The sequence below is a fragment of the Doryrhamphus excisus genome, linkage group LG4 (genome assembly GCF_037039965.1).
Source record: "Doryrhamphus excisus strain RoL-2023G ecotype Guam linkage group LG4, RoL_Dexc_Guam_v1.1, whole genome shotgun sequence".
NCBI lineage: Eukaryota > Metazoa > Chordata > Actinopteri > Syngnathiformes > Syngnathidae > Doryrhamphus > Doryrhamphus excisus.
Window position 1 is genome coordinate 4,275,573 of NC_136360.1, and position 25,277 is coordinate 4,300,849.

Here is a 25,277-nt window from a genome sequence, read left to right on the forward strand (position 1 = left end):
AGCAAAAATGGGACATAACAAAAGTGTAAAAAGAAAATACCGGGCAAGGAAAAGGTAGCACACAAGCAGTATTTAATTCCAGCAGCAACAGAAAACAATCTGGGTATGGAAACAAAAAGCAATACTAAACACCAGGATGCAAAATAAACTAGTGAAACTAAACAATAATTGACACAAAATGGCTGAGTACACAGCAACACTTCCAGGTGAGCAGCACGAGAGCCAAAGAAAGAAAGAGCACTGCTTGCTGCCTGCCTTCCTATATGGAGGCTCTACCTGATTGGCAATCAGGCTCACCTGGGATGCACCTTCCAGGTGTGTGTCACCACTCTGCAGAGTTGGGGGAGGGGGGAAGAAAAAAAAAAAAACACACACACACACAAAGCGTACGACACACTATGGGACGTTCGTTCATTCATTCATTCATTTTCTACCGCTAATCCTGGAATCTATCCCAGCTGTCTTCGGGCAAGAGGCGGGGTACACCCTGGACTGGTCGCCAGCCAATCACAGGGCACATACAGACAAACAACCATTCACACTCACATTCATACCTATGGACAATTTGGAGTCGCCAATTAACCTAACATGCAAACTCAACACAGAGATGGTCGAGGTTGGACTATGGGACGTAACATATACGAAAAAGTTGGAACGGTTCCGTATATATTCATAAAATATATACAGTATAACTTCCTAGCATGTCTACATAGGTTGATTTTGCCTTTTATATCAAAACTACCCTATGACCTTTCGATTTTTTAGTATGAGTCCCTTGTGAAAAAAAAAACCCTCCGTTTAGAACGTTTTGTTGGGTTTATTCAATTTTATATCTAGTTTTTTATTGGCATCAGGGTGGTATTCAAACAACAAGACCATGTGTTACATAAAACATATTGATTGTATATGCAAATATTTTACTGTGTTGATAGCCATGGGAAGACTTCAGTCAGGGAGATGTGATGGAAGGCGACTCAAAATCAATAGAACCCATGTTTGTGTCCCCCGGCTAGCCGTCACTGAGCAGCCAAAAGACTGAAGTGACTGATACATCACTGCTTTAATCTGTGCTCAACACACACACCTGGCTCGTTCTCAAGCACACACTCTCTTACAGATAATGTTACTCCTCATGACCCTCACCACACTTATTATATTTATAGTTACTGTGGAACCTCGATTTTTGGGATTAATTCATTTCAAAGGTCCGACAAAAATCAAGAACATTTTTCACACAGGAAATTAATTTGTTAAAGACACCCAAAAATATTAACAAAAAATAACTTATCAAAAATAATAATAGTTTTACATACAGAACACAATGCATTCACACGATTATTTGGAGTCACACTTGCTAAAAAATAAAACACAGTGCGTTAGCAACATGGACAGTGCGAGGTTTGCGGACCAGATTTCACAAAAGAAAACTGTACATGGCGATTTTTTAGTTTGTTACGTCCTTTTCGCTCAAAACATACACTTTTTTGACGATATTCTCATTTTAAGTGTAGTTATCTTGGCAGGGCCAAGTTAGCTACACTTAAACTGTTTTTAAAATGTAAAGAATTTTAAGAGAATAATGTAAATAAATAAATAACAAGAGAATGTCCTGTCAGTAATATTTATAAGCATCGAAAACAGGATTACTAAACAACAAATTTGAGAAATTTTTCATGCGGTTGGTTAATAAAGATATTTTCCTTCCTATATTTTTTTATATACTTCATGTCCTTCTTGACATATGTTGTACTGATCATTTTTTTGCATTAGAAATGAACAGTGTACTCCAGTGTGCTTCCTCCCGGGTCACAGTGGGGATGGAGGATGATGTTCATATTAAAGGGGCCCCTGTGAACATAAAGTGCAGGCTGTCATGGCTAACAGTCCTGAGCCCTCCCTGGGGGCTGCGTCGCCGCCCGTTCGAGCTCCGCCAGTTGGTAAATCGGTAAATGATCTTGGCTGTCATTTAATCAATATGAACAGGCAGCAGCTGTCACACATCATTGTCTCCCCTGGGGGTCATTGTCAACACAAGATGAAAAAATGTGTGTGTGTGCCAAAGTGTGTCTGCTCTCATGTAGTATTTCATGCGTTTGTCATTAGCTGTTATTGAAACAAGCAGATGGACTTCCTGTAGCCTTGGATGGAAGCTACATCATTTATCAGATGAATAATGGCATTTGCAAATGCACAAGAAAATTAACGTATTTTCTGGACTATAAGTCGCTCCCGGAGTATAAGTCGCACAAGGCCAAAAATGCGTAATTAGATAGAAAAAAACATACATAAGTCGCAATGGAGTATAAGCCGCACTTTTTGCGGATTACAGACATTACGTCATCTTGGAAGGCAAGTTCTAATATTAATAAAAGAATAGTGAACAAAAAGGTGTCCAGTGTTTATGTAACGGTTTTAAGTAGTTTGTTTTCTTCGTGGCAGTCAGAGTAGCCTCCGCTTTACGCCAGTCCCTAACAAGTTCTCACTTACTTAAACTTTCTCTCTGCTGCTCGATTACTGTTTTCAGATGCTAATTTCACTACTTGCAGCTTGTAGTCTGCAGATCAGGGGTCTAAGCTAAAGTCGACTGTTTAAATATTGAATTGTTAAGTAGTAGGAGTTATCGGTGTAAAAGTCTAGAGTGCCCTCTTGTAGCTGTCTGTGAAATTTTATATATATTTTTTCATTTATAAATCGCTCTGGAGTATAAGTCGCAGGAACAGCCAACCTATTAAAAAAAGTGTGAGTTATAGTCCGGAAAATACGGTAATTACTACATTTCTTTCATCATTTCAAATCATCCTGCGAGCAGTAGAATGGCAACCCCTAGAGCACAGACCTCAACCAAGGGCAATAATTTGGAAGAACAACAACTTGTACAACTTGGCATCCGCCTCTTGAATTGCGTCATGACTCAGATTGATGTAAATAATTATTAGGGCCACTCTAAAATGAAAAAAAAATACTTAATACTGTAAAAGTAAGTTAATTGAATTACAATAATAATAATTATAAAGTAAGCAATTCATTTGCAATGACTTTATTAATATAATCTAACATTGGTTCCGATTTTATTCAAGGTCAATATTTAGCTCATGTAAACGATAGCATGCAAAAAAACTGTAACTTCATTCTGATTAAAAAAGGAGAACCCATGTGACTGGATACATTTATTGCATATACAAACAAATCCAAATCCGCAAATAATTGAGACGCCCATAAAAATGTACTTTGATGTTGACGTCCTTCAATTTAGAGTGAGTGATCATCCAGAACCCCGAAGCTAACAAGCTAAATGCACAATCTAGGTTTAAGCCCAAAATATGCTTCACACACTTAAACGTAAATACATGCTCACCACTAATGAATGATAATGTAAGATGATTGATAAACAGACACAACCAGAGTCACAGTGTAGATGTTGAGCGGATTCTAAGTTATTATCATTAATGCTTTCCATACAGTCCGAAGAAACCTGAAAGGTACTCTTTATAAATTATTACCGACTAAAACAGAAGGAAAAATCCACAAATCTGGGCGACTGGGAATGCTGAATCGCGAATGTGTGTAGATCCCGTGTATATGATTACACTTAAACAGCACTGTTTGTCTCATCAGTCTTGATTGGTCTTAACTGTAGGGATGGTCACATCAGGGCTTCACGCTGCCGATTGGAACGCCGATCATCGGTGATTGAAATCGGCCAAATTTTTGTAAGGAACCATAAAAACTTAATTTAGACAAACATATTTGACTTGTGAAAGTTACAGAAGATGTGACAACTTCTTTAAGGAGATTTAGGATGTAAGGTTGTACACTAGTGGAGCTCAAGCAGGACTTCTAGCAGTAGGTGGGTTCCCAGTGAGAGAACAGATACAGGGTCAGGCAAAATGATCTGACACATTTGTAGGTTAAATAAAAGGCAAATAAAGTAAAGAAACAAAAAAGTGTTTTTATTTTTGCCATTTTGCTTTGTTTCTTTATAATATCATTGTTTTTCGTTTCTTTTTCAGTTGCTGCTATGAATTGGACTGGTGAGCATCACGCGTTCATTGTGGAAACGTTTATCAAAACAAACAAATCTGTAAATGCAACACAACGAGCGTTCCGTTTGCACTTCAATCTTGGTAGACATGATCCCGTACCAGCTCGAAACACCATCTTGTTATGGGTTACCGACTTCAGAGCTACTGGATCTGCATTGAAACCTTGCACCGCCAGAACTGATTTAATTTGTAAAATATAATGAAACTGAATGGCATTACGTATATGTACATTTCGAAAATAAAAACACTTTTTTGTTTCTTTACTTTATTTGCCTTTTATTTAACCTACAAATGTGTCACATCATTTTGCCGACCCTGTACAAGTCCATGCTACGTTTTGGCTGCGTTAGCTGCCGTTTGACTGATGATCACACCGTGAGCCTCCAAAACTCACCATTCTCTGTCAAGTGTTTGTTCTTGGTGCATTAAATTAAAGCGTATTACTGTGCTCCCACCGCATGGCATGTGTGGGCAGGCCTGCGCAGTGCGAAGGGAACGCGCAGAGGACAAGACGTTAGGGCATGACACTGCAATGCATGCAGGGATCGTCTGATCGTCTGATCGTCTGATCGTCTGATCGTCTGATCGTCTGATCGTCTGATCGTGATCAGTGGGAATCAGAGCATCACTCGTCTTAATTTTTATTTCACAAAGCATCTGTTGCTCCAAATGTATGAGTCTGTGTTCATCCTCGTCCTTTTCTGACTCTGAGAGATGGCAAAGCCGGCAAAGGTTCCAGGATGTTAAACGACTGGGGGGTATTCCTCTCGTCTTTCTTCCTTTCCTTTCTTTCTTCCCTCCCTCCTGTGTCCAGACGTGAGATAGTGAAATCTCATCCAGCCACTCTGCCACCAGTGATAGCCAGCAGGGAGGGACATGTCATTTCACTTGTGTCCCGTGTGTGTGCATGCGTGCGTATGTATGTGTATGTGTGTGTGTGTGTGTCCCTTGCTGTGCAACACACAATGACGAGAGCAGAGGGAGGAGGCAGGTGATAGGTGGGGGGGGGGGGGTGACAGGGCTCTGATCTCTCAGATAGGGAGATAGCCACCTGATTCAAATGGCTCGCTTGTTCCCAGCAGTCACTTGATCGGCGTGTGAACTGACTCCTCTCTTATTTACAATCAGATGCTACTACTGACCTGCCCAACTCAGCCAGTCCAGAACCCCAGCTCGCTCTCTCTGTCCTATATTTACCATGTCCCTCTCCCACACAGACATACAGGTGGGTGAAGGAAAAGCCACGAAGGAAACTTGCAAAGAAGAGGCTTGCATGCTAGAGCTAGTTCTGCAAGGAGTAATCTAACCTTTGGAGCTACTTAAGGACATCTTTATCACTTTAATGCGTAGAATTAATGAAAGCAAATTTAATCTGTGACACAGTATGCAACGCTGTGGGTATATACTGTATGTACCGGTAGTTCCATCACGTCTACTTAAATGTTTTGATACACTGCAAGTATTGTATGGCGAAGCTCACCTGGTATGAAAATATGTTTGAATTTATTGTACATCTACAGAGTTAATAGTGCATGCAGGAGAATAGGTAATTGCATTTTATTTAAAATTCTAAATCATAAAGTGGAGCTATATATACGTATATATATTGACTTTTTACTGCACAATAATCATTTGCAGTGTCTATGTGGTGACGGCAGAATATGCAAGTATCCTCAGTCTCAAGGCAGAGCTAACGGTAAGGCCATTCTATTTAATCAGAAAGATAAAAATATTCCTTTTCTAAAGGCTAAAATGCATACACAAATATAAAGTGGAGGAAATAATTCAAGAAAAAACATGAAACAAAGGTTTTAAATTTGGACTTGACTGAATAATAAAAATACATATTGTGGTAATCAATATAACAGTCTGACTCACAGTGTCATCTTTTATAGAAGGCTAAAATCCTCACACAGCAACTTAACACTCAACATCACCAATACAAAGTCTTAAGAGCACGTGCTCACACTTATGTGTAACATTTTATTTTGCCATTCAACAACATTAGATAATATTGTGTTTGTACTGTTTTGGGGTCAAGACGGACTCAAACTGTTCTCAAATTTGACAGGAAACGTGGTTGACTTAAAGGGTAAGTATAGCCTTTTTTTTTTTTTTAGATAGAGGTCCTCACTGTTTGAGGAGACACGTTCAGTCTATACTGCATCTGCCTGGCTGCCAGTCTGTAACTGTCCTGTCTGATTATCTCACCCAGTTGGCCCCAAGGGGACACCCATACTGAAAGAGGCCAGTCTTCCATTCAACAACAGCTTCTGTCAGAGAATCAGAGAGAGACCTCAGAGTCACCAGTTCTATATAGCCTGATAGCGACTGATGCAATCAATAGAAATCTACACTGCAGTCAACTGGAAATATTTTTGGGGGGTTTTTAAAGTAAAATGAAAAAAATGTGCTCTTCATAAAAATGTCTAGTGATTGAACCATTCAGTGTCCACACAGATTGGCATAAGTTAGTTCTTGGTAAGACCCATGAACTTGGAAGTCGGCTTGAAAAAAGATCCTGTTTTCACAAGAACTCAGTAGAGTGTACGAATGGGTCCTCCGTCTTGATGACGCACTTGCACAGAGACAGGGGTGGCGGTTTATTACAATAAACTTTGACAGTGATCAGACCAAACCAGGATGGCAAACAGATATTTTACATATGAAATTGATGGCCGCAGCAGTGTATAGAAATGTGATAATTGAAACGCATAACAAAACGGCCCACAAAAATTCCCGCTCCCCATCCTTTCCTCTCTCCTCCTTCCTCCCCTGCGCAAGCAAGTGTGCCCCATTTATTGCCCCACACCCCTCTAGACCCCGCAGATACCAAATACCGTGCTCTCCACCAAATCTCTTACAATTCTAGTGTGGCTTTAATGCCTGAAAATTAATGATTAAATATAAGTCCTTTTTATTATCCATTCCAAGTGTATAACTGCATTTAAATTATTTTTTAAAGGTTTAATGGCGTGACTTTTATGAGTGATATGAGTATTTATGTGAAAAACCTATGTTATCGGAAGAGGGAAAAAAATGTGATTATTTAGGCATTATGCCGACTACAATGGGAGTAAAGCAGCAGACAGGTCGTATGCATTAACCCCTGAAAGCGATACCGCATTTTCACATGCAGGAATGTAACATTTCTTATAACAAAAGGGTGTACACCTGCCCTGAAGAGTCTACATCCATCAGCTTGTGTTTTTTAATCAAACCCGTAACACAAATTGTGTTGTTAACTAATGTTTTGAGAAAATATTCATTAAGTTAGAGATACTTGTATCTAATGTACAGACACAGAAACACATTTATTTGCTTTCCCTGTCCTCTGTTCTGTTTGTGTGTGTTCTGCTACAAATTTGTAACTGTAACTTCATGTATGTATGATTTAGTGTAAGTGATGCAGGGGCGTGTCGTCATAGTATATTTTCACTTTTTGTGTGGGGTTAACTTGCTGTGGATGTGTTGTGTTTTCGTTTTTTTTTTGCACAGTGAGTATGTCGTTGTTTGATAACCACCTATATCAAATTTTTTTAACCCAATGTGGCCCATGAGTCAAAAATTTCACCCGCCCCGTATTACACCAATTTGCTTACGATATGAGTTATAATGTTGTACGTTGGATTGGTTTTCGCATCTTTAATGTACAAAATGAACAAAAGTGGCTCCCCGTGTTCCGTCAATTCAGTGGAAAAAGTTTGGATATCCCAGAAAAAGTGGTTCAGTGCGGTTCTACACACCAGAACCTGAAATTATAATAATAAATAAAAAATATTGTCAATTAAAACTATTGTAAAAAAAATTTACTTCACCATAACTAAAAAAAATTATTCAATTTTATCCAGATTTTTTGTAATTTTGCACAGTGAGTATGTCGTTGTTTGATAACCACCTATATCAATTTTTTTTAACCCAATGTGGCCCATGAGTCAAAAATTTCTCCCGCGCCGTATTACACCAATTTGCTTACGATATGAGTTATAATGTTGTACGTTGGATTGGTTTTCGCATCTTTAATGTACAAAATGAACAAAAGTGGCTCCCCGTGTTCCGTCAATTCAGTGGAAAAAGTTTGGATATCCCAGAAAAAGTGGTTCAGTGCGGTTCTACACATCAGAACCTGAAATTATAATAATAAATAAAAAATATTGTCAATTAAAACTATTGTAAAAAAAAATTACTTCACCATAACTAAAAAAAAAATTATTCAATTTTATCCAGATTTTTTGTAATGGTGACTCATCTATCCTCAGTGGTGCTTCCTTTCCCAACTAAAATATTTCAGCCCCTGTTTTGTCAACATACAATTCTGGATGTGTCATATTAGAAATTAGGACAACCCTTGTTGCCCTGCTCTTCGTTTAATGTGCGAGTGGAGTTGTTGGTCAACAGTTGGGTTGGGGGACTTAGGAGAGGGAGGAGGACTTGGAACAATGGACGGTGCTGTTGTAAGCTGGAGTCGGTGGAGAGAGAGAGAGAGAGAGTAAGATAGAGAGAGAGAGAGACAGAGTCAGGCTGATGACAGAGTGAAAGAGGTTAGTGTCTATGCTGGGAATTGAGACCAGAGAAGGGGGGAGGAGGATGGGGTGTTCCTGTGTCTGTTGGCTTGTTAATGATGATTCAGTTCCATCAGCTCAACAGCCTTCTATCAAAGAATCTATGAATGCCTACAAACAACGTCCAGCATGGCCGGGGCCTTCAAAAAAAAACTTTAAAATAGCAGCTGTTAAACGTGATTAAAATCACCACAATATCAACAAAATGTTTCAGAAAGTTGTATACAGTTTTACATACTGATGTGGTATAAATAATGACCTCTTTTCATCTACAGTCTCTCTCGCTCCCCATCCTGGTGGAAACTCCTTAAGCCGCTCATCAGATTCATGTTATGCTATAATATCGTTCTTCTTTGTTTAAAAAAACAACATGGAAATAGTCTTATTTTTTTACCCAACAAAATTAGACCATGAGTGCTTTATTTTCCTTGCAGCCTAGCAACTCCTCTGCCCCCCCCCCCCCCCCTCTCCCAAAACCTCCCCAGGCCTGATGAGGAGGGGCAATCACCACCACAGCTACCAAATTTCCGGACAACAAAAGAGCAGCAGACCATGCAGCACTTTCACTTGTAGCTGCTCCCATGCAGTCACCTGTTGCCTCATGCTGCTTGCAGCTGCTCAACAGTTTCCTCACACTGAGATGATCATGTCTGCTGCCTACGAGCATTTTGGTTTCATTCAGAAATGATTCATTTGGAAATATGATGTGATTTCTGCCATAACTGTGGTGACAAGCAGTTGCGCCAAAGGCTGTTCCCTGTATCTTTCTTGGCTGACTGTATATAGCAGGGCGTAAAGCTTCTTAATTTGAGCTGCATTGTGCTGTTTGCATCAGCAGTCAGCACAGCCAGCCAAGCGTTTGACCTTATTCAAATAATAAAGAGATGCTGATCAATGTTGGGAGACGAGACCAATTAGAGGGCTTTTTATAGTGTTATTATGGATGTATTAGGTCACATTTGTTTTACAGATTCACATTTTTTAAACAAATGTGATAAAGTGATCCATTTTTTTTAATGATTTGTCAGCTTTTTTTTCCCATGCTGACAATTATTGTTCATAATTAAACGGTGATCTTTGAAAATGCATCAAATGAGATGGAGTTGCCACGGTAATGTAGCATTTAAATAATGATCTCATCTGATTTATTAGCGCCAAAGTTATTTTTAGTGCTGGTTTCAGAACAGAGTAACCGCAGAGCAGGATTGCCCTAGACAACAGGCCTTATATTGTTGTTGGTGGGCTCTTCTCACAAATCCTCCTCTCCACAACACCCTCAGGGGCCTGCACCCCCACCCACCCCCTTCCTGCACTTTCTCCTAGCCTATATGCTAATCTCATGAAGAAGCAAAATAGGAATATGTTATCAGAGGCGTGAAAACCAAGGTTCTGTGTTTTCTATATACTCTTATGACATAAAATCCATTAAAAGTTATAACTTCACTCATAATGACTGTAATGCATAGATCTGTGAAAGAAGTGCAACCTAAGTGAATTTGTCAAACACCCCCCTATCCCACCCCCATGCTGTCCTTTAAAGAGTAGTATGACAAAAATGTAGCGGTTTGTTGTGGCTGTAGTCTGGAGCGGTGATTCGCTATGAACCGTGCATGCCATTAATGATGGAGCTTTATGAAGCTGTCAGCATCAATGAGCAGAGATGATAAACGGAACTTGCTGGTGACGTGATGGTGGGGGTGTGCGGGGCGCACAGAGGCCTCGAGCCACCTAGAACACAGGCCTGATGGCATGCTGGTGTGTTAGTGTGTGGTCCTATTCACTGGGACTGTGCGTGTGTGTGTGTGTGTGTGTGTGTGTGAGTGTGTGTGTGTGCGCCAATGCAAGTGCAGGTGCAGGGAAAAGAAGCAGGCGGTGCTCTCTCTCCCTTTCTCTTACACATACACACAGACACCCACACTACAGCTCTCTGGTCTGACACTTTAGCTATTCAAGCCCTCTTGCAGAAGTAAAGATGGCTGATATCCTGCAAGGTTGTGGGTTGCACAACATGACACAAAGTAGGAGTAACATCAGCAAAAGATGCCCTCTATGAATAATGTGGAGAATTAAAACTGTATGTTTAAAGTTATATTTTTATGTTTGATTTAGTAACTTTTTATTTGGACTTTAGGGTGGGGTGACAGAGGGGTGTCACAATTTCACCAAATTGTTTTAGGACACATTGACAACATGAACCTACAATAACCTGAGGTTTTAACCAGGTTTCATGGAGGTGGTGTTGATAAAAGCCCCTTTGAAAGCTAGCCAGAAGAAACATTGGATAACCACACACCATGGCGGGTTATCATTTGTAACATCTGGGGTTTTTTTTCCATCCCGAGGCAAAAAAGGCAGAGGCGCGCGCTTACCACCTGTTGCAGTCCAAATATCCTCCAGCGTCACCGCCACACGCTGCACGCGAGCCCCGGAAGTGGTCAGACCTGGTGGGGTGCTGGAAGCAGAAGAAGACCAATACACGCCAATATGCGCATTCAAGAAGACAAATAATGTTAGCAATTTTGTAAACAATTTAAAAATATATATTTTTTAATCATGGTGCTTTCATTACTTGGATTTAGAGTAAAGGGCGATATTTTACATTTGAAGAGCACGACTAATTGCTGGCTAATTTTAAAGCGTTTTACATATTTTACTCAAAAACATGGTTTGTGAAACGAAAGCGATTTGTATATATGTATACCGTATATGTACTTAGAGAAACCTCTTCATTATTGGACCTTACAATCTCAAAATTGAGATAAAAGTGAGAGTCTGTTGGAATGACACAAATTAAGCAACATTTTTAAAAATCTTATTCTTGCTTTGTAACACTTCACCATTTTTTTCACCGCATCAAAGATTAAAAAATAATGTATTCTGTCCTCGGGGCCTCAAAAGGCAGGATAGGCAGGGGTGTTCGTACAAAGAGAGAGAAAAAAGGCGACAACCAGAGACTTTCTAGTACATTCTTTATGACACAAATTCTTTATCCTCGGTGTTCTCGGTTATTAGAAATAATTGATCGTCTTGGATCAATAAATAATGAAGGGACCAACGATCCCTTGACCTCTTGTAGGCCCGGCTGGGAGACAGACACACATAGGGGGCCTCTTCAAATATTCATCTGCCGGTTAATGTGAGCTGCGCTCCCCCGGGACACAGCCTACAAAACACAACGGCCCCTAATCTTAATCTACCTCGCTGTGCCCGCGCTCGCATACACACACACGCACGCACGCACACACGCACGAAGGCACCAGACCAGATTTAAAACCGTTAGTAATTCAAAGCGAGCTGTTAGCTCATTTTAGGGATTATTTTTTTCCCCGAGATGAGAGCGCTGGCTGGCTGGCTGGCTGGCTCAAAGACGCGTTTGGGAAGGTTTTATGGAAGAGGTTTGATTGAACATTGTATTAAAAATACACAGGCTGGATGATATTATTCTATATATATATATATAATTATTTTAGAAAGAGGATAGAAAACGTGAAAGTATATTCACCAAGAAAGTATTGTTTCATTTCGTTACAATTTTGAGCCTTATCCCTTACAAACTAATTGTGCAATGCAAATTCGAATTGTGCAAATGAGCTAAAAAAAACCTTCCCAAGCCTTTTAACCGGTCCTCAGCTTGAATTGAACTCCTGAAATTTAAAACAAACAAACTTTTGCAGGATATTCCAATTTGATAAGGACTTGCATTGTTGTAAAGCACTGAAATTAAAATCAAATGTAAATAGCAAGTAAATAAATGGGAATTATTTTGTTGTTAATTGTATGTGTCATGACATAACTTGTTTCCAGGTGTCATTCCAGTGATTTTCTTTTTTCTTTTCTTTTTTTTTTTTTTTTTTACAAAAGGAGCCATATGTACCTGCAGGTCTTGGGTATTTTGGTGGATTTATCTTCCCAACAAACTTGAAGGGGTTGTGAAGGGGCGAGCATCCACAGTCACTAGAAAATAAAAACGTGGTTAACCCACGAAGCACAAAAGCAAGCAACTATTTTGAATTTTAAATGGACACTGAGCCCCACCAGGAGTGGTTGTAAACGCTCCAAATCCATTCAAAATGCAGAGAATGGGTCTTGTATAGAATAAAACATTAACATTCAGCCCTTAAATAAAGGTGACAACTCAACATGTGATTACACACACACACATACACACACACAATGGAAACACATAAATAAAATCAAAACTCAAACCATTTCAAGTATCCAAATTTCCAAAATTTATTCTTTTCAAACTGCATATTGGAAAAAAAATATACTCAGTTGAAATTGTAGCTGTTATAAGGATGGTATTAGTTTCAGTATATACATAGTGGTTGGCTTCTGCGTACAGGCCACAGTGTTTTTTGTGTTTTTTTTAAATACAACTACAGGAATGAATTCTGAGATAAAAACATAAAATATCACAGTAAATATACAGAAATTGTACAAATCAAATAGAAAATAAAGAGCACAAGCGTCATACCTCAAACAGATGAGAAGTGGGAGACGGGAATATAAATTAACCTTGAAGATGTATGAGCAGGGGGGAAATTAAAACCTTTTAGTAATATTGACCTTAATTTAAAAGAAAAAAAAACAGTATTACCTGTTTCGTTTCATGTCCCTTTTCTTTCCAAAGTATGCAGTAAAAACGAGCATAACTGATCGCTCCAATAGTTCTGCATCATTCTTATATTTTCTGCAAAGCTGGCTTAGTTATTTATATATATTTATATATATAAAAGAAGGAAAAAAACGATGCAACCTCTTGCCGTTTAACAATTTCATCTGATTGTAATGTTTCTTTGATAAATACTGTACAAAATGTGATTGCAATAATAAAACATTTGATTGCGACTCCCAGTTTCTCGTCTTCCAAACTTCATCCAGCAGTGAAGAGGGCATCTCCCACACCGTTCCTCTACAGCTTCCTTAAAGAAATGAAAGGGAAAAATTTGTCCTTTTCCTGGTGACTTTTATACAACTTTTCCCACCCCATTTTTTTCTGTACAAAAATAGTCCAACGTTAAGTAGTCCACAGTTTGTTTTTATATAAAAGTTCATTTCCTTTTCTTTGTCATATGTCTTACATGTGTGTTAAGGGCAGCGTGCCGTTGATCGTCGTCCCGGGCACGGTGCTCTGGTAGTGGCCGGACATGTGTAGTCTGGTCTGGGCCGTCTGCTCGCTGACCTCCGCCCCTGGCAGGTACATGCTGATCATGTCCCTCAGATCCCCGCTTTGGCACCCGGGGGCGGCCCGGTGGGAGGACGAGGTGACGATAGGCGGACTGGAGCTGCTGGACTCGGATTTGACCACCGATGAGGGCCCCATGGAGCCCAGGGCGGTCATGCCCGGTGTGGTCTGCTGGGAATAGGACATGGAATAGGTCGGAGAGCCGTTCATGTAGCTCTGGGAGCTGGTCATGGTGTTGTACTGCAGGGCGCTCATGTCGTAGCGGTGCATGGACTGCATCTGGCTGGGGTTGTGCGCATTCAGTCCGGGGTGCTGGTAGCTCAGCTGGTCCTGCATCATGCCGTACCCCCCGTTGGTCCAGCCGTTCATGTGAGCGGCGTAACTGTCCATGCGCTGGTTCACCCCGCCGCCCAGCCCGGCCCCGACACCAACACCGACCCCGGTGCCCATCCCGTTCCCACCAGGGGCCAGCAGCCCACCCGGCAAGGTGTACTTGTCCTTTTTCATGAGGGTCTTGGTCTTCCGCCGGGGCCGGTACTTGTAGTCAGGATGCTCCTTCATGTGCAGGGCCCGCAGTCTCTTCGCCTCATCGATGAAAGGTCTCTTCTCGCTCTCCGACAGAAGTTTCCACTCGGCGCCGAGTCTCTTGCTTATCTCCGAGTTGTGCATTTTGGGGTTCTCCTGCGCCATCTTCCTCCTCTGCCCCCGGGACCACACCATGAAGGCGTTCATGGGTCTCTTGACCCGCTCCGGACTGTTTTTCTGGTTGGCGCCGGTTCCGGACGTGTTGGTGTTGCCCGTGCCCCCCGTGTTGGTTTGGGGGGCTGGGGGCTTCAGTTCTGTCTCCATCATGTTATACATCAGGAACAGCTTTGTCGGTGCGCGCTCCCAAAGCAGGTGAAATCGAACACACACACAAAGTCCAACAGGACAAGGCTAGGTGAAGATCTGCCAAAAAAGTTACCTGTCGATTCTCTCTGTAACTTTTTCTCTGGCCCCCCTCAAAAAAAAACAACAAGCCGAGCCTCCACACACACACGCACACACAAACACACACACACTCGTCCTCTCTCTCTCTCCCGCTCGGTGAGTGTGTGTTCGACAGCCACACACGGAGCGCCTTCTCCCAAAAAAGGTCCCCGCTAAGCTGTGTCCACAAAACTTCTTCTCTCGACGCAAAAAAGCATCAACAAACTCGACTTTTTCTTCCCTGTACGCCCGAGCCCTGACAAGTCCAGATAGTTTTGGAACAAGTTAATAGACAACCATTCAAGTGACGCGGCTGTCAGCAAATAAATGGCCTCGACCTGGCCAATCACAGCCGGCTGGCTCCCCTGACACACCAATGGGAGGCTCTAATTAGCATAAAGGGGCGTGGTTTGTTGTGCCCTGAGAAACGCACTCACCCTGAATCTGCCTGGATGAGTCAATGCAAAGTACATATTTAGTATTTCATATGCAATAATAACACATACATGTCAACACTTTCCTAGCATCATGCAGGTAATGCTGTGAAGCGTTGCGTTTGCTTGACTATAACGATATTTTCGTTCCATAATTTTAAAAGAAATGTAAAAAAAGTTAGCGATTAATTAAAATATGAAATTGGTAAACGAATACAACTTAAATATATATTTTAATACACACACTTCTTTCAATAAATCAAACTACCCTGATGAGTCTGAAATGAATAGTGTCACTAGGCCCTGAATGTGAAGGTATAATTGTTATTACAAGTGCCAGTAGTTCAATATCAAAACGTCACTAATGCCCCCACTTACGACCCCAATAACATAACAACACTTAAGTAAACTTTGTTAGTTAACTCAAAGCATTGAATTGCTGTGTGAATGTGTGCGGGGTGGGGGTGGGGGTAGGGGGGGTTGCTTGTTGCTTTTTAGCGTTGAAAAGAGTAAAAGGTAATCCAAGATGTTTTCCCATGCAGCCCCTTTTGTTTAGTGAAGTTGAATGCCGACACACAGAAGGCAGACGGGCTCATCTCAGCACAAATAAGCGCGTTTTGTGTGGGATGTTGTCGCTACATCTGTCCGAACAAAGACACAACTCCACTCCACTTCCACTGCCACAGTGCTGCTGTTGTTGGGGGGTGGGGGGTGCTTTGCTGGGGTGCTGCTGCACACTGCATGCAGACGATTTACAAGTGGACGAGGAATAAAAGTGAGGAATATTTTAAGGTAAAGAGTGTTTGGAGTTAAAGGCAAAAGCTCAGCCAATCAGCCAATTAACGATGAAAAGCAACTTCTCTTCATGTTTTCAATCAAACAGAAACCGAAAAACAGATATCACGACATGAGGCCAGCCTCACACACACTTTAATTTAAATAATTCAAGCATATTGGTTGATTTTTTGTACAAACTTTCTGTACAGCCTCAGTCTCTGATGACACTTTTGAATCTCCAGTCTGAGTGCATGGCGTCTTGCTGCGTGGCAACAATGCCGTCTAGTGGCATTGTGAAGAACTACAAGCAAAGTTGTATTGCGTTTAGCTACAAAAAGTGTTCATGTTGTGTCCACGGGGGTTAATTAATGAATGGAACACGGTAAGTGAAACAAAATGAAATAACAAAAATGTACATGAATTATTTTTAGCAGTTATAGACACGGGGAAGAGTTGATATGAAATGATTTTTGCTTTAATTGGGAGTTGAGGTCCAACAAACACTCGATCTGCAAAGACTCCATAGCTAATACATACACCTGGATTAATTACATTAAAAGGAGTGCCTGTAGATCAAATCGTAATTGTGCGTGAATAGATCAAGCCTCGTTATTTTGTTTTAGCCATTTGATATTAAACGGAAGAGCAAGGCCCCAGTGTGCTCATTATGGCAACCTTACATAAGACGCTTCTTGCTCTTAATGGGCTGCGAGAGGCGACACATGCAGCTCGCAGCATTATAATGCAAGGTTGAAATGGGCCGCTCGGCTGCTATCTGCATATCTGCATGCTGTCTGAGTGTGTTCCCCGCTACCTCTAATCTGCTTATGATAATAAAGGAACAGCGGGGACCTGCGGCTCCCTGAAAGCGGGCCCCAGCCAGGCCGGGAATGGCCCTGCATCCACAATCATCGTGAATTAAAGCAGTTGTTTGACAAAAAAAAAAAAAGAAAAGAAAGAAAAAGCAAGCACTGCGGCTCCCTTGGAGTATTTGTAAAAGCCCCTATGTTGGAATGGGTGCAATAATGCAGCACGCCGTGACATCTAAAATGTTAGTTTGTGGTTGCACACACTACTCACAAGACATGCACACTTTTTGCATAAAAAATATTTTTTCACAATTAAGAAATGTATTTTATTAAGATATTACAAGTGTATTAATATGTTTAAATGACTAGGTTAAGTTCAAGTGCAATCATAAATGATATGTTTTTTGCCACTAGGGGCCGTACCAGGGACTGGAGACGCAGTCAAAACATCACCGCGCCTGCTTCAACAATATTTTGGAGAATCAATTCCCATTTAAAGAAGAGCCACTAAATTGCACTGACATTTATATCAAGATGAATTTTTTACTGCGTCTCCAATTAGATGAGAATTAGTTCAATGAAATAAAGTGTTTTCTTAATGGTCCGTGACACGCTCACGTAATTGCATTATTGCACAATAGCATGTAAAAAAAGTGAGAAGTGACAGTAAATTAAAAAGTAATTATAATTTTATATGCACTGGGAAAAAAGTTACAAACACGTAATGTTTAAAAAACATGATAATAACTAATATTATTTCGAAAAAATGAAAGATAAAACGTACGTATTTCAGTATTTCATGTATACGACAGCATACAAAATATAACCAAGTGTTGCTATTATTATTACTGTTATTAATAAATATGAATATGAATATTATTATCAGTAGTATTAGTACGTTTTAGACGGTCTGTCAAGCTTTACGGCCAAAGCCATGTCATTCCAGTGCAACACACCCACCGCTGTCTCACACGCACACACAAGCACACACACAAACTAACCCACGGAAGGCTTCTCGCTCCAACTTACTGGCACTTTGGGAGTGTTGCGTCTTCCTCTCGTCGTGATTGGCAGGGGAAAAAAAGTTGCCTTTTCCTTCAACCACCGTCAAATCTTCTCCAGCAGTACACCGGCCACGAAGGCTCTACATGTCCGCTGCAGAGCTCCGGTCGCCCGTCGTCACATGTCCAAGTGAGCGGCACCCTCCGCGTGTTTTACCCCGACAAGTCCGAAGGGTTTCGATCCGACCACCGGCGCGCTGAATCCGGGCTTGTATCATCGTGGAGCCCGTCGTCAGTGTGGAGCTTCAACGTCTGCTCTCGGCTCGCCCTGCAACAAGAAAAGCCGTTTATGGCGACGCACAATGTGAAAAGGGGCCGATTTAAAAAGGAGAAGAATGCAAGCAAGAACAACAAAAGTCAGTTATAGCAAAGTCTATGCCTCTCCTCTCCTATCTTCCACCCCCTAGCTTAGCCCACATAATGAGCAGGAAAAAGCTTTATATTTTGTTCACTGGGTATTCACAGATAATTTGAAGCCATTGTTTCTGCCACAGATGGTTCTTTTTAATACAATAACGGTGCTCTTTGTGAATAGCGAGCCCACAATAAAAATCTAAAGCGTCCTCCTGAATAACCATTTTGTTCTCCCTTGTATAGGCCGAACAAAAGCAGCAGTGAGGTAATGGCCTGCCTTATTGAAAGCTCCAGAAAGGGGATTTGATAAAGATTCTTTGCACTCCTTTTTCCTTTTGCAGTACATGGCAATGCCAAAGAGAAAGTGACACTGCATGAAAAGGAAAAAACATGTTGGAAAGTGTTGGTTGCCTCAGTTTTATAATAATAATAATTATTATTATTATCAATAATAATAGCTAATGAATGCAAAAGTCAAAGGTGAGAGGTTGCATTCAGGCTGCAGCCAAGCACATCCCGTGGAAGCATCTCATAGATTTTACAATGGAGCTTAAATCCAGAATACATTATTCCACAAAGGTCTGCCGTGGATTTGATACAATTTCCAGTCAAGTTGCAATTGATAGAATTAAACAGTCAGGGTGCATACACTTGAAAGCTCCGGTTTTTAATCCAACCTATTTAACTTCAATCCCCTCATCACATATCACATGCACTGTGAAATGTCATGGATGCTCGTATGCTAATAGGGTGGGGATATGGGAAGGGGGCACCATGAAACCCAACATAAGTTGCTGAGGTTGAGATGTGAGCCTGCAGGTATGCAGTCACGGACAAGCGACCTCAATCTGTCCACGGTTCATGTCATTTGTAATTAACTCATGGCTAATCAATAAAGCGTTTAACAGAAGCCACAATGGGCACACAGGGGATGATCCCAGGCCAAACATATTGGATGTCAACAATCATCACAAGGTGAGAACTCCTTGTCTATCAAAGGGGCCATAGGTGTGTATGTTTGTGTGTGTGCAACCTTTCACTTGTGAGGTTCTCAGTATACCATCCGCATCCATGACACCCCATTGTGGTCCAAGACAATGAAAGTCGCTTAAATACTTTAACAACTTCTAATATTTGAGACATTTGCAAATGGGAATATAGCACAATAAGTCATCATAGATTTGTTCAAAGCCAATTGGTACTAAATGTATATTCATGAGGGTTTTTTCAGTATTTATTACTGCATAATGTCTGAAGTGGTATGAAGAAATTAGCAAGAAACTGCAACAAACTCAACAGGACGTAATCTACTCAAAAGATGAATGCTCTGGCTGAACTGAATCTGTGACAAAGCTCTCGGAAACTATAACATGGCAATGACCAGGATGGGTCACAAGACTCAAGGGCAAATTGGAAAAAGAGGAGAGAAAAGCAGCAGGATATAAGTGCTGCTGGAGATTTTAAGCCTCAGAGACAAACACAGAGGATGACACAGAGACAGGCCGAGAGGATCAGTGCTCTCGCTGTGAATAGGCTTAGTGGGGGAAGAAATGAGACTTTGACTTGGTATCTGATCAATCTGTGCTATATACTCTAAATTACAGACATGCCACTCATATTAGAGAACTAGAGCAACTTTAATTATAAACCCATCCGCAGAGGATGTGCAATGTGATAGCCAGGCTGCAAGAAGAGCAACAGAAAGAGTCCGGTGGTACCATGGGAGCTTTGAAAAACTGGTAAAAGTTATAATACTTTAGAGTGAAGTTGAGCGTAAGTACATTTAAACAGACACAAACAAAACAAAAGTTCAAAGATGTCAAATGTGTGAGGTCAATTCCTCTTTCATTGCAGTGGAAGAAGTTCATTTGTGGCTCTACGTCTACATTCATTCAGTAATAGTATAATAAAAGAGCAAACATGACACGCAAATGGAACGTAGCAGTGCACACTTCTCTGTCCTGGCTACTCAGTACAATACGAGAAATAACACTATGCTGTGGTGGTAGTGTCAAACTCGCAAAATACGACTGTAGGCCATTTGTAGCCCGCAACATGATGAAGATGGAAGAATAGTAGACGCAGCCGATTAAGTCTGAGGGATGCTGGAGCCTATCCCAGCTGTTTTTTGAGCGAGAGGCGGGGTACACCCTGGACTGGTCGCCAGCCAATCACAGGGCACATATAGACAAACAACCATTCACACTCACATTCATACCTATGGACAATTTGGAGTCGTCAATTAACCTAGCATGTTTTTGGAATGTGGGAGGAAACCGGAGTACCCGGAGAACATGCAAACGATGCTACACTAAATATTTATTTTTGTGATGCTTCTACTTATATAGAGTGAATCTACTTGATATACACCAGATGTGTTTTCTGAAAGAGTTTAAACTGGCATTACTGACACCTACACTAAATTCTTGTTTACACTTATGTTGTACTCTTGCTGCTTATATTCTGGTTGAAATAGGCTGCAAAAATTCCACCCATTTTCTATACTTTTGGCCTCATTCAGAAAATTACAACTTATGATATTTTTGAGGGATTTCACACTATCACTGTATTGGAATATTATCATTATCATGAGCCATGCATTACGTACCATACTGTATTGTGAGGTACCCTGATATTCCCGGCTCTACTCTCAATACTTCATGCAGCCCAGCCTCACCCAGACCCAACATCCAGCGGCCCCAAGTAAATTTATTTGAGACCCTGATTTGGAGTCTTATTTTGGATCATAGTGCTCATTTTTACTGCACGGGACTTTGGTTCTCAATCACAATTAATTAAACGACTTTGTTACTGTATATACATTTTGTACACACCCCTACTGCTACCCTTTTGTAGTCATCAACAAAGCTTGTGGAATAATTCTGGATATTGGACCACTCTTCTTGGCAGAATTCATTTAAACTTTAAGGATGGTCCACCATTGCTTTGTTTGGTTGAGGTGAGGGTCTTGGAGGACCATTCCAGAAGGTACATTTTATCCAGCTTTACCCATTCCTGAACATGTTTTGATGTGTTTTTTGGATCATTGTCCTGTTAGAACACCCATCTATTGATCTGAAGAACATTTGAAGAATTTTGAGGTAGTTTTCCTAATTTATGATTCATCTATTCTGTACGGCCCCAGTACATGATGCTACCACCACCGTGCTTGAAAGTTGGTAGTATTCTTGGGTATGAAAATGTCATTTTGCACTCTTTCAAATACTCTTTGTCTTGGGTGAAAATAAAACTTTTGTCCCACAGAAGTCATCTGGCTTATCCTTCGATCCATCTCCAAATCTCCTTATCGCTTCTTTAATATTGTTGTAAGTATCGGTTCATCCAAATAGCCACCGAAAGTTAGAAATTGCTGGTATGCATTTTAGTCAGATGTTATGCATATTTATGAAAAGATTCAGATTTCAATCACAATGCAAGCTTCTCTTTATGCAAATGCACTGAATATAAGCTCATGAATATACAGCTGCCTCTCGATAAATATCATACAAAAGTTATTTGATTTCAGGAGTTCTATTCAGACAAAAAGGCTTTCACTTGCTGATTAAAGAGCCAACCAATAGTTTACAATATTGAACTTGACAATTTACTGAATTTGAGAAAAAAAACTATATCTCAAATATAGTTGATATTCCTGTTAAACATTGAAATAGTGTGTTCAGAAGAATGTCCAATGTCAAAATGAAAAACATCAACACTGTAAACACCAAAATACTGATAGTAGAAATTAATTCCACACATGACAACATTTTCAAATGGGCCTGTCACGGTAAACATGGGCTTCAAATTTGCACCTCAGTCAGAGAAAAGGATGATAGTCAGCAGTTCTCTTGTCGTTTGTTCAGGAACCGCAGGCAGGAAGACACACACTCGCTATATCCCCTCACACACAACAGTTGTTTGGATCTTTATAAAGTACACATACCTGGAATCTCAACAAACAATACCATATACACAGATTAAACACAACACTCCAAAGACAAATATTTGATGACCTCTTGCAAAACACCACAATTCTTGCCTTCGGTTCATGCAAAGGTTGTGTTTTTATACGTACAACTTTATTTGGTTGTAACATCAACCTGTTTACATGGCTGTATGTCAGGATGCCCGAAGGCGCCAGGCTGCGTGGTTGAGTCCTTCCACAATTTACAGGGTAGGAGACAACATAGGAGAGCAGTTTCTAAAGGCCCAGAGTCAGCAGTTCATTTGCATCTCAAAAAGAAGGGACATTCCTTTGAGAAGAACACTGTCCGAATTCTGGATCGGGAGGACCGCTGAAGCCATTTACGTCAAACTAGAAAGGCCCTCTTGTTAAATTATTCATGACAACAAACTGCAACATTGGATTGTCGGTTTTGCTACTGCCACTCACGTTGCCCTATATGACTTCTCAAGATTTAGGCCTGGGACAATAATAATAAAAAAATTATTAATTAATCACATTTGCTAATTTTGCCAGCCTCTATGTATTGCCATGTACATGAGTGTCTGTTTTTCTCATCTCTCACCTCCAAACGGGCCCAATCTCCAATCCCCAATCTCCTGTTTTATGGCACCACTACTGCATAGTAACAGATTATAACTACCATATGATTATTTGGGGGGTAAAACCAGATGAAAAGAATCGTTGATCAGATTAACTAAATTATGAGATTAATTTAGACCAGTTTAACATGATAATTTACACTATGGAAAAACAACTATGATAGCTACAATAAATCAAAAGAGCCAATGACCATTCATTCCCAGTCGATTGAAGGGCATCAAGAAATGGGATAATATAGCAGATTGGGTCAGTCGTAGAAGGGAAAAAGATCATCAGTCATCATCAGTTGCTCTGAGCAGCCTGTTACTGGGGCTGAACCACGATTACCAGAAAGAAAGTGTTATTTAAAGACACCAGTTTAGTTTTGTGTGCTGAGACTCATATGTTAAAACATTTCAGCAAAATCCTTTTTTTTTTTACTAAAAATTTATTTGCTTTTCAACAACTTTAAATCCACTTGAACTTGGTCATGTATGTGAAGCATGAGTAAAGCGATAAACAATTTTCCAAATGTCCTGTGCTACCGTTATTTGTTACTGCATTAAATGCACAGGTTTGGAAGGTCCGTTCATGGGAGCAAGTAACCACGAGACGTCGGAACTCGGACTTTTGTAAACCAAGGACCCCTTTTATCTTGAGAGGGCACATCGATTATACAATCCCCTTTGCTTTTGTTTTTTTCTTCCTATGAATGGGTATTGGGTCTTATGAGATAGTGCCTGTAAAAACAGTTATTTATGTGTTCAGTGGTTAACCTCAGGTCATGGAGACATAAAATATATGTAGAGAGTAGTGTCAAATTCAAAATATTTGTGTATGCATGTTAAATGTCATACATTCACTTCAATCTTCTTTATCAAGTATGCAACAGAAAAAGATTTATCAAAGTTTTGTCAAAACTGCATGGCACCACAATACGAAGCTGCATATCTGGGTGTCATGATAAGGGAATAAATGTAGTAACTTTGTAAAGTTGTTGTACAAACTGAATGTCAACATTCCCATACAAACCTAAACACTACAGTCTGAGTCCAGCAGCTGCTGTCTCTCTTGAGGGACATGGCACAGATGAATTATGTAGTATGGGGTATTATATTTGTTAAAGCCACTTCTCGTTGACAGTTGAACAAACCCAACAAAACAAGGTTTCAGTCTAAGCAGTTAGCAGGGGGCAAGTCACCATTGCTGCAGCAATGTTATAATATTATATAATAATATAATAATATAACATTGAAATATAATAATATTTCAATATTATTGACATCTCCCAATAATTGTGCCTCACAATTTCATGGCACGTTACAATGTTTTTAATTGCAATCAATTGCATGTCCTTCCAGTTTATCCAAAACTTTATTCTGCATATTGTACATTCAACTGGGTTGAAAATGTGAGTATTATGTTAGTTTTAGTCATTTTTCTCTGTCGATCAGAGCAAGTGTATCTTGACACATGCAGCCCTGTGCTCTGCCATTCACAAAAAGGTGTCACATACTTTACAATGCGTGTTGTATTGTGTTGAGTGTTTACAATCAAACAACAATGGTGACTTCTCACCAAAACCCTTAAAACTTCACTTCACTTATAAAAAAGGCTGTTGTCCTTTAAACGAATGGTGTGTTCAAAAATGGGACATATAATAAAATAGAAGTGTGAAAGGTCAGTTGCACATGTAATTTACAATGATATAGAAAATAAAACTACAAAAATCAGCAATTCAGGAGAATCTTATCTCGTTCGCTTTCTGACAGCAGAGCTTCCGACCCGCACTGGAGCCCGCTAGCAGTAAAGCTCATGGCTCAGCACACAAATTCCAGCTATTATGACACATGTATACATCCCAGATGCTTCTCACTCCATCACATAGTCGTCTCTCTCTCTCTCGACCACTCCTGGTTTTGTTTACAGGCCAATTTGAATGTGAATGAATCTCTCTCGGATGTTTCTAGAAAGCGGTCTAATCCATGCAGGCTGCTGTGAGGCCCTGGCCCTTTGTTTGGGATTACTGCAGCTTAGCGCAGGCTAACAATGAGGAGATGAGCAGCTCACCTCATTGCCGCTAATGAAGTGTGGAGCGTCATATCGCCGCTAGCTGGCTGCTACCGAGCCGAAGTGATACCTTCACACCCGTCTGCGCACACACGTCCACACGTATTGCTACAAATGTGAAAATTGGTGCTGAACCTTTTATTTCTAACCATTTTTATTTTTTTATTTGAATTCCATTCACAATTTTAACCCCATTTTTAAAATTGTACACACATTTCCATTTATTTATATGAAGCGTATAGTTGACTTCGATGATTTCACTGCTTTGTAAGCCAGCGGTAAAATGTATAAGCCAAGGTCACTGGGGTAAAGAAGCCACTGAGGCAACAGGAGCACCAGGAAGATTTTGGCTTGGCAGTCACATGCAGATAGCAGTTGTCCGTACTGAGAGTATGTTGGCTTGTCTTCTGACAAAGAGGCTGGCATTTCACTAGCAGGGATGAAGGGACAAACCTCAATCACTT

The 25,277-nt window shown here is 40.5% G+C and overlaps 1 protein-coding gene across 5 annotated transcripts in view; it reads right to left on the minus strand.

The window, feature by feature from the left end:
* LOC131129406 (transcription factor Sox-2) overlaps window positions 1–25,277 on the minus strand; it is a 69,037-nt gene that overhangs the window by 24,234 nt on the left and 19,526 nt on the right. The window contains exons 2-4 of one of the 5 annotated variants that reach the window (XR_009129836.2): window positions 17,812–18,111; window positions 12,480–12,559; window positions 10,975–11,057 (exon numbers count right to left, since the gene is read on the minus strand). Coding sequence is in view for 2 of the 5 variants with exons in the window: in XM_078790012.1 (XP_078646138.1) it covers window positions 13,521–13,530; window positions 13,690–14,654 (975 nt within the window). In the remaining 3 variants the exon portion in view is untranslated. Of the gene's footprint in view, window positions 1–10,974; window positions 11,058–12,479; window positions 12,560–13,378; window positions 14,742–17,811; window positions 18,112–25,277 lie in introns of those variants that run through there. The other 4 variants (XM_078790012.1, XR_013627255.1, XM_078790013.1 and 1 more) reach the window with 4 other exon arrangements.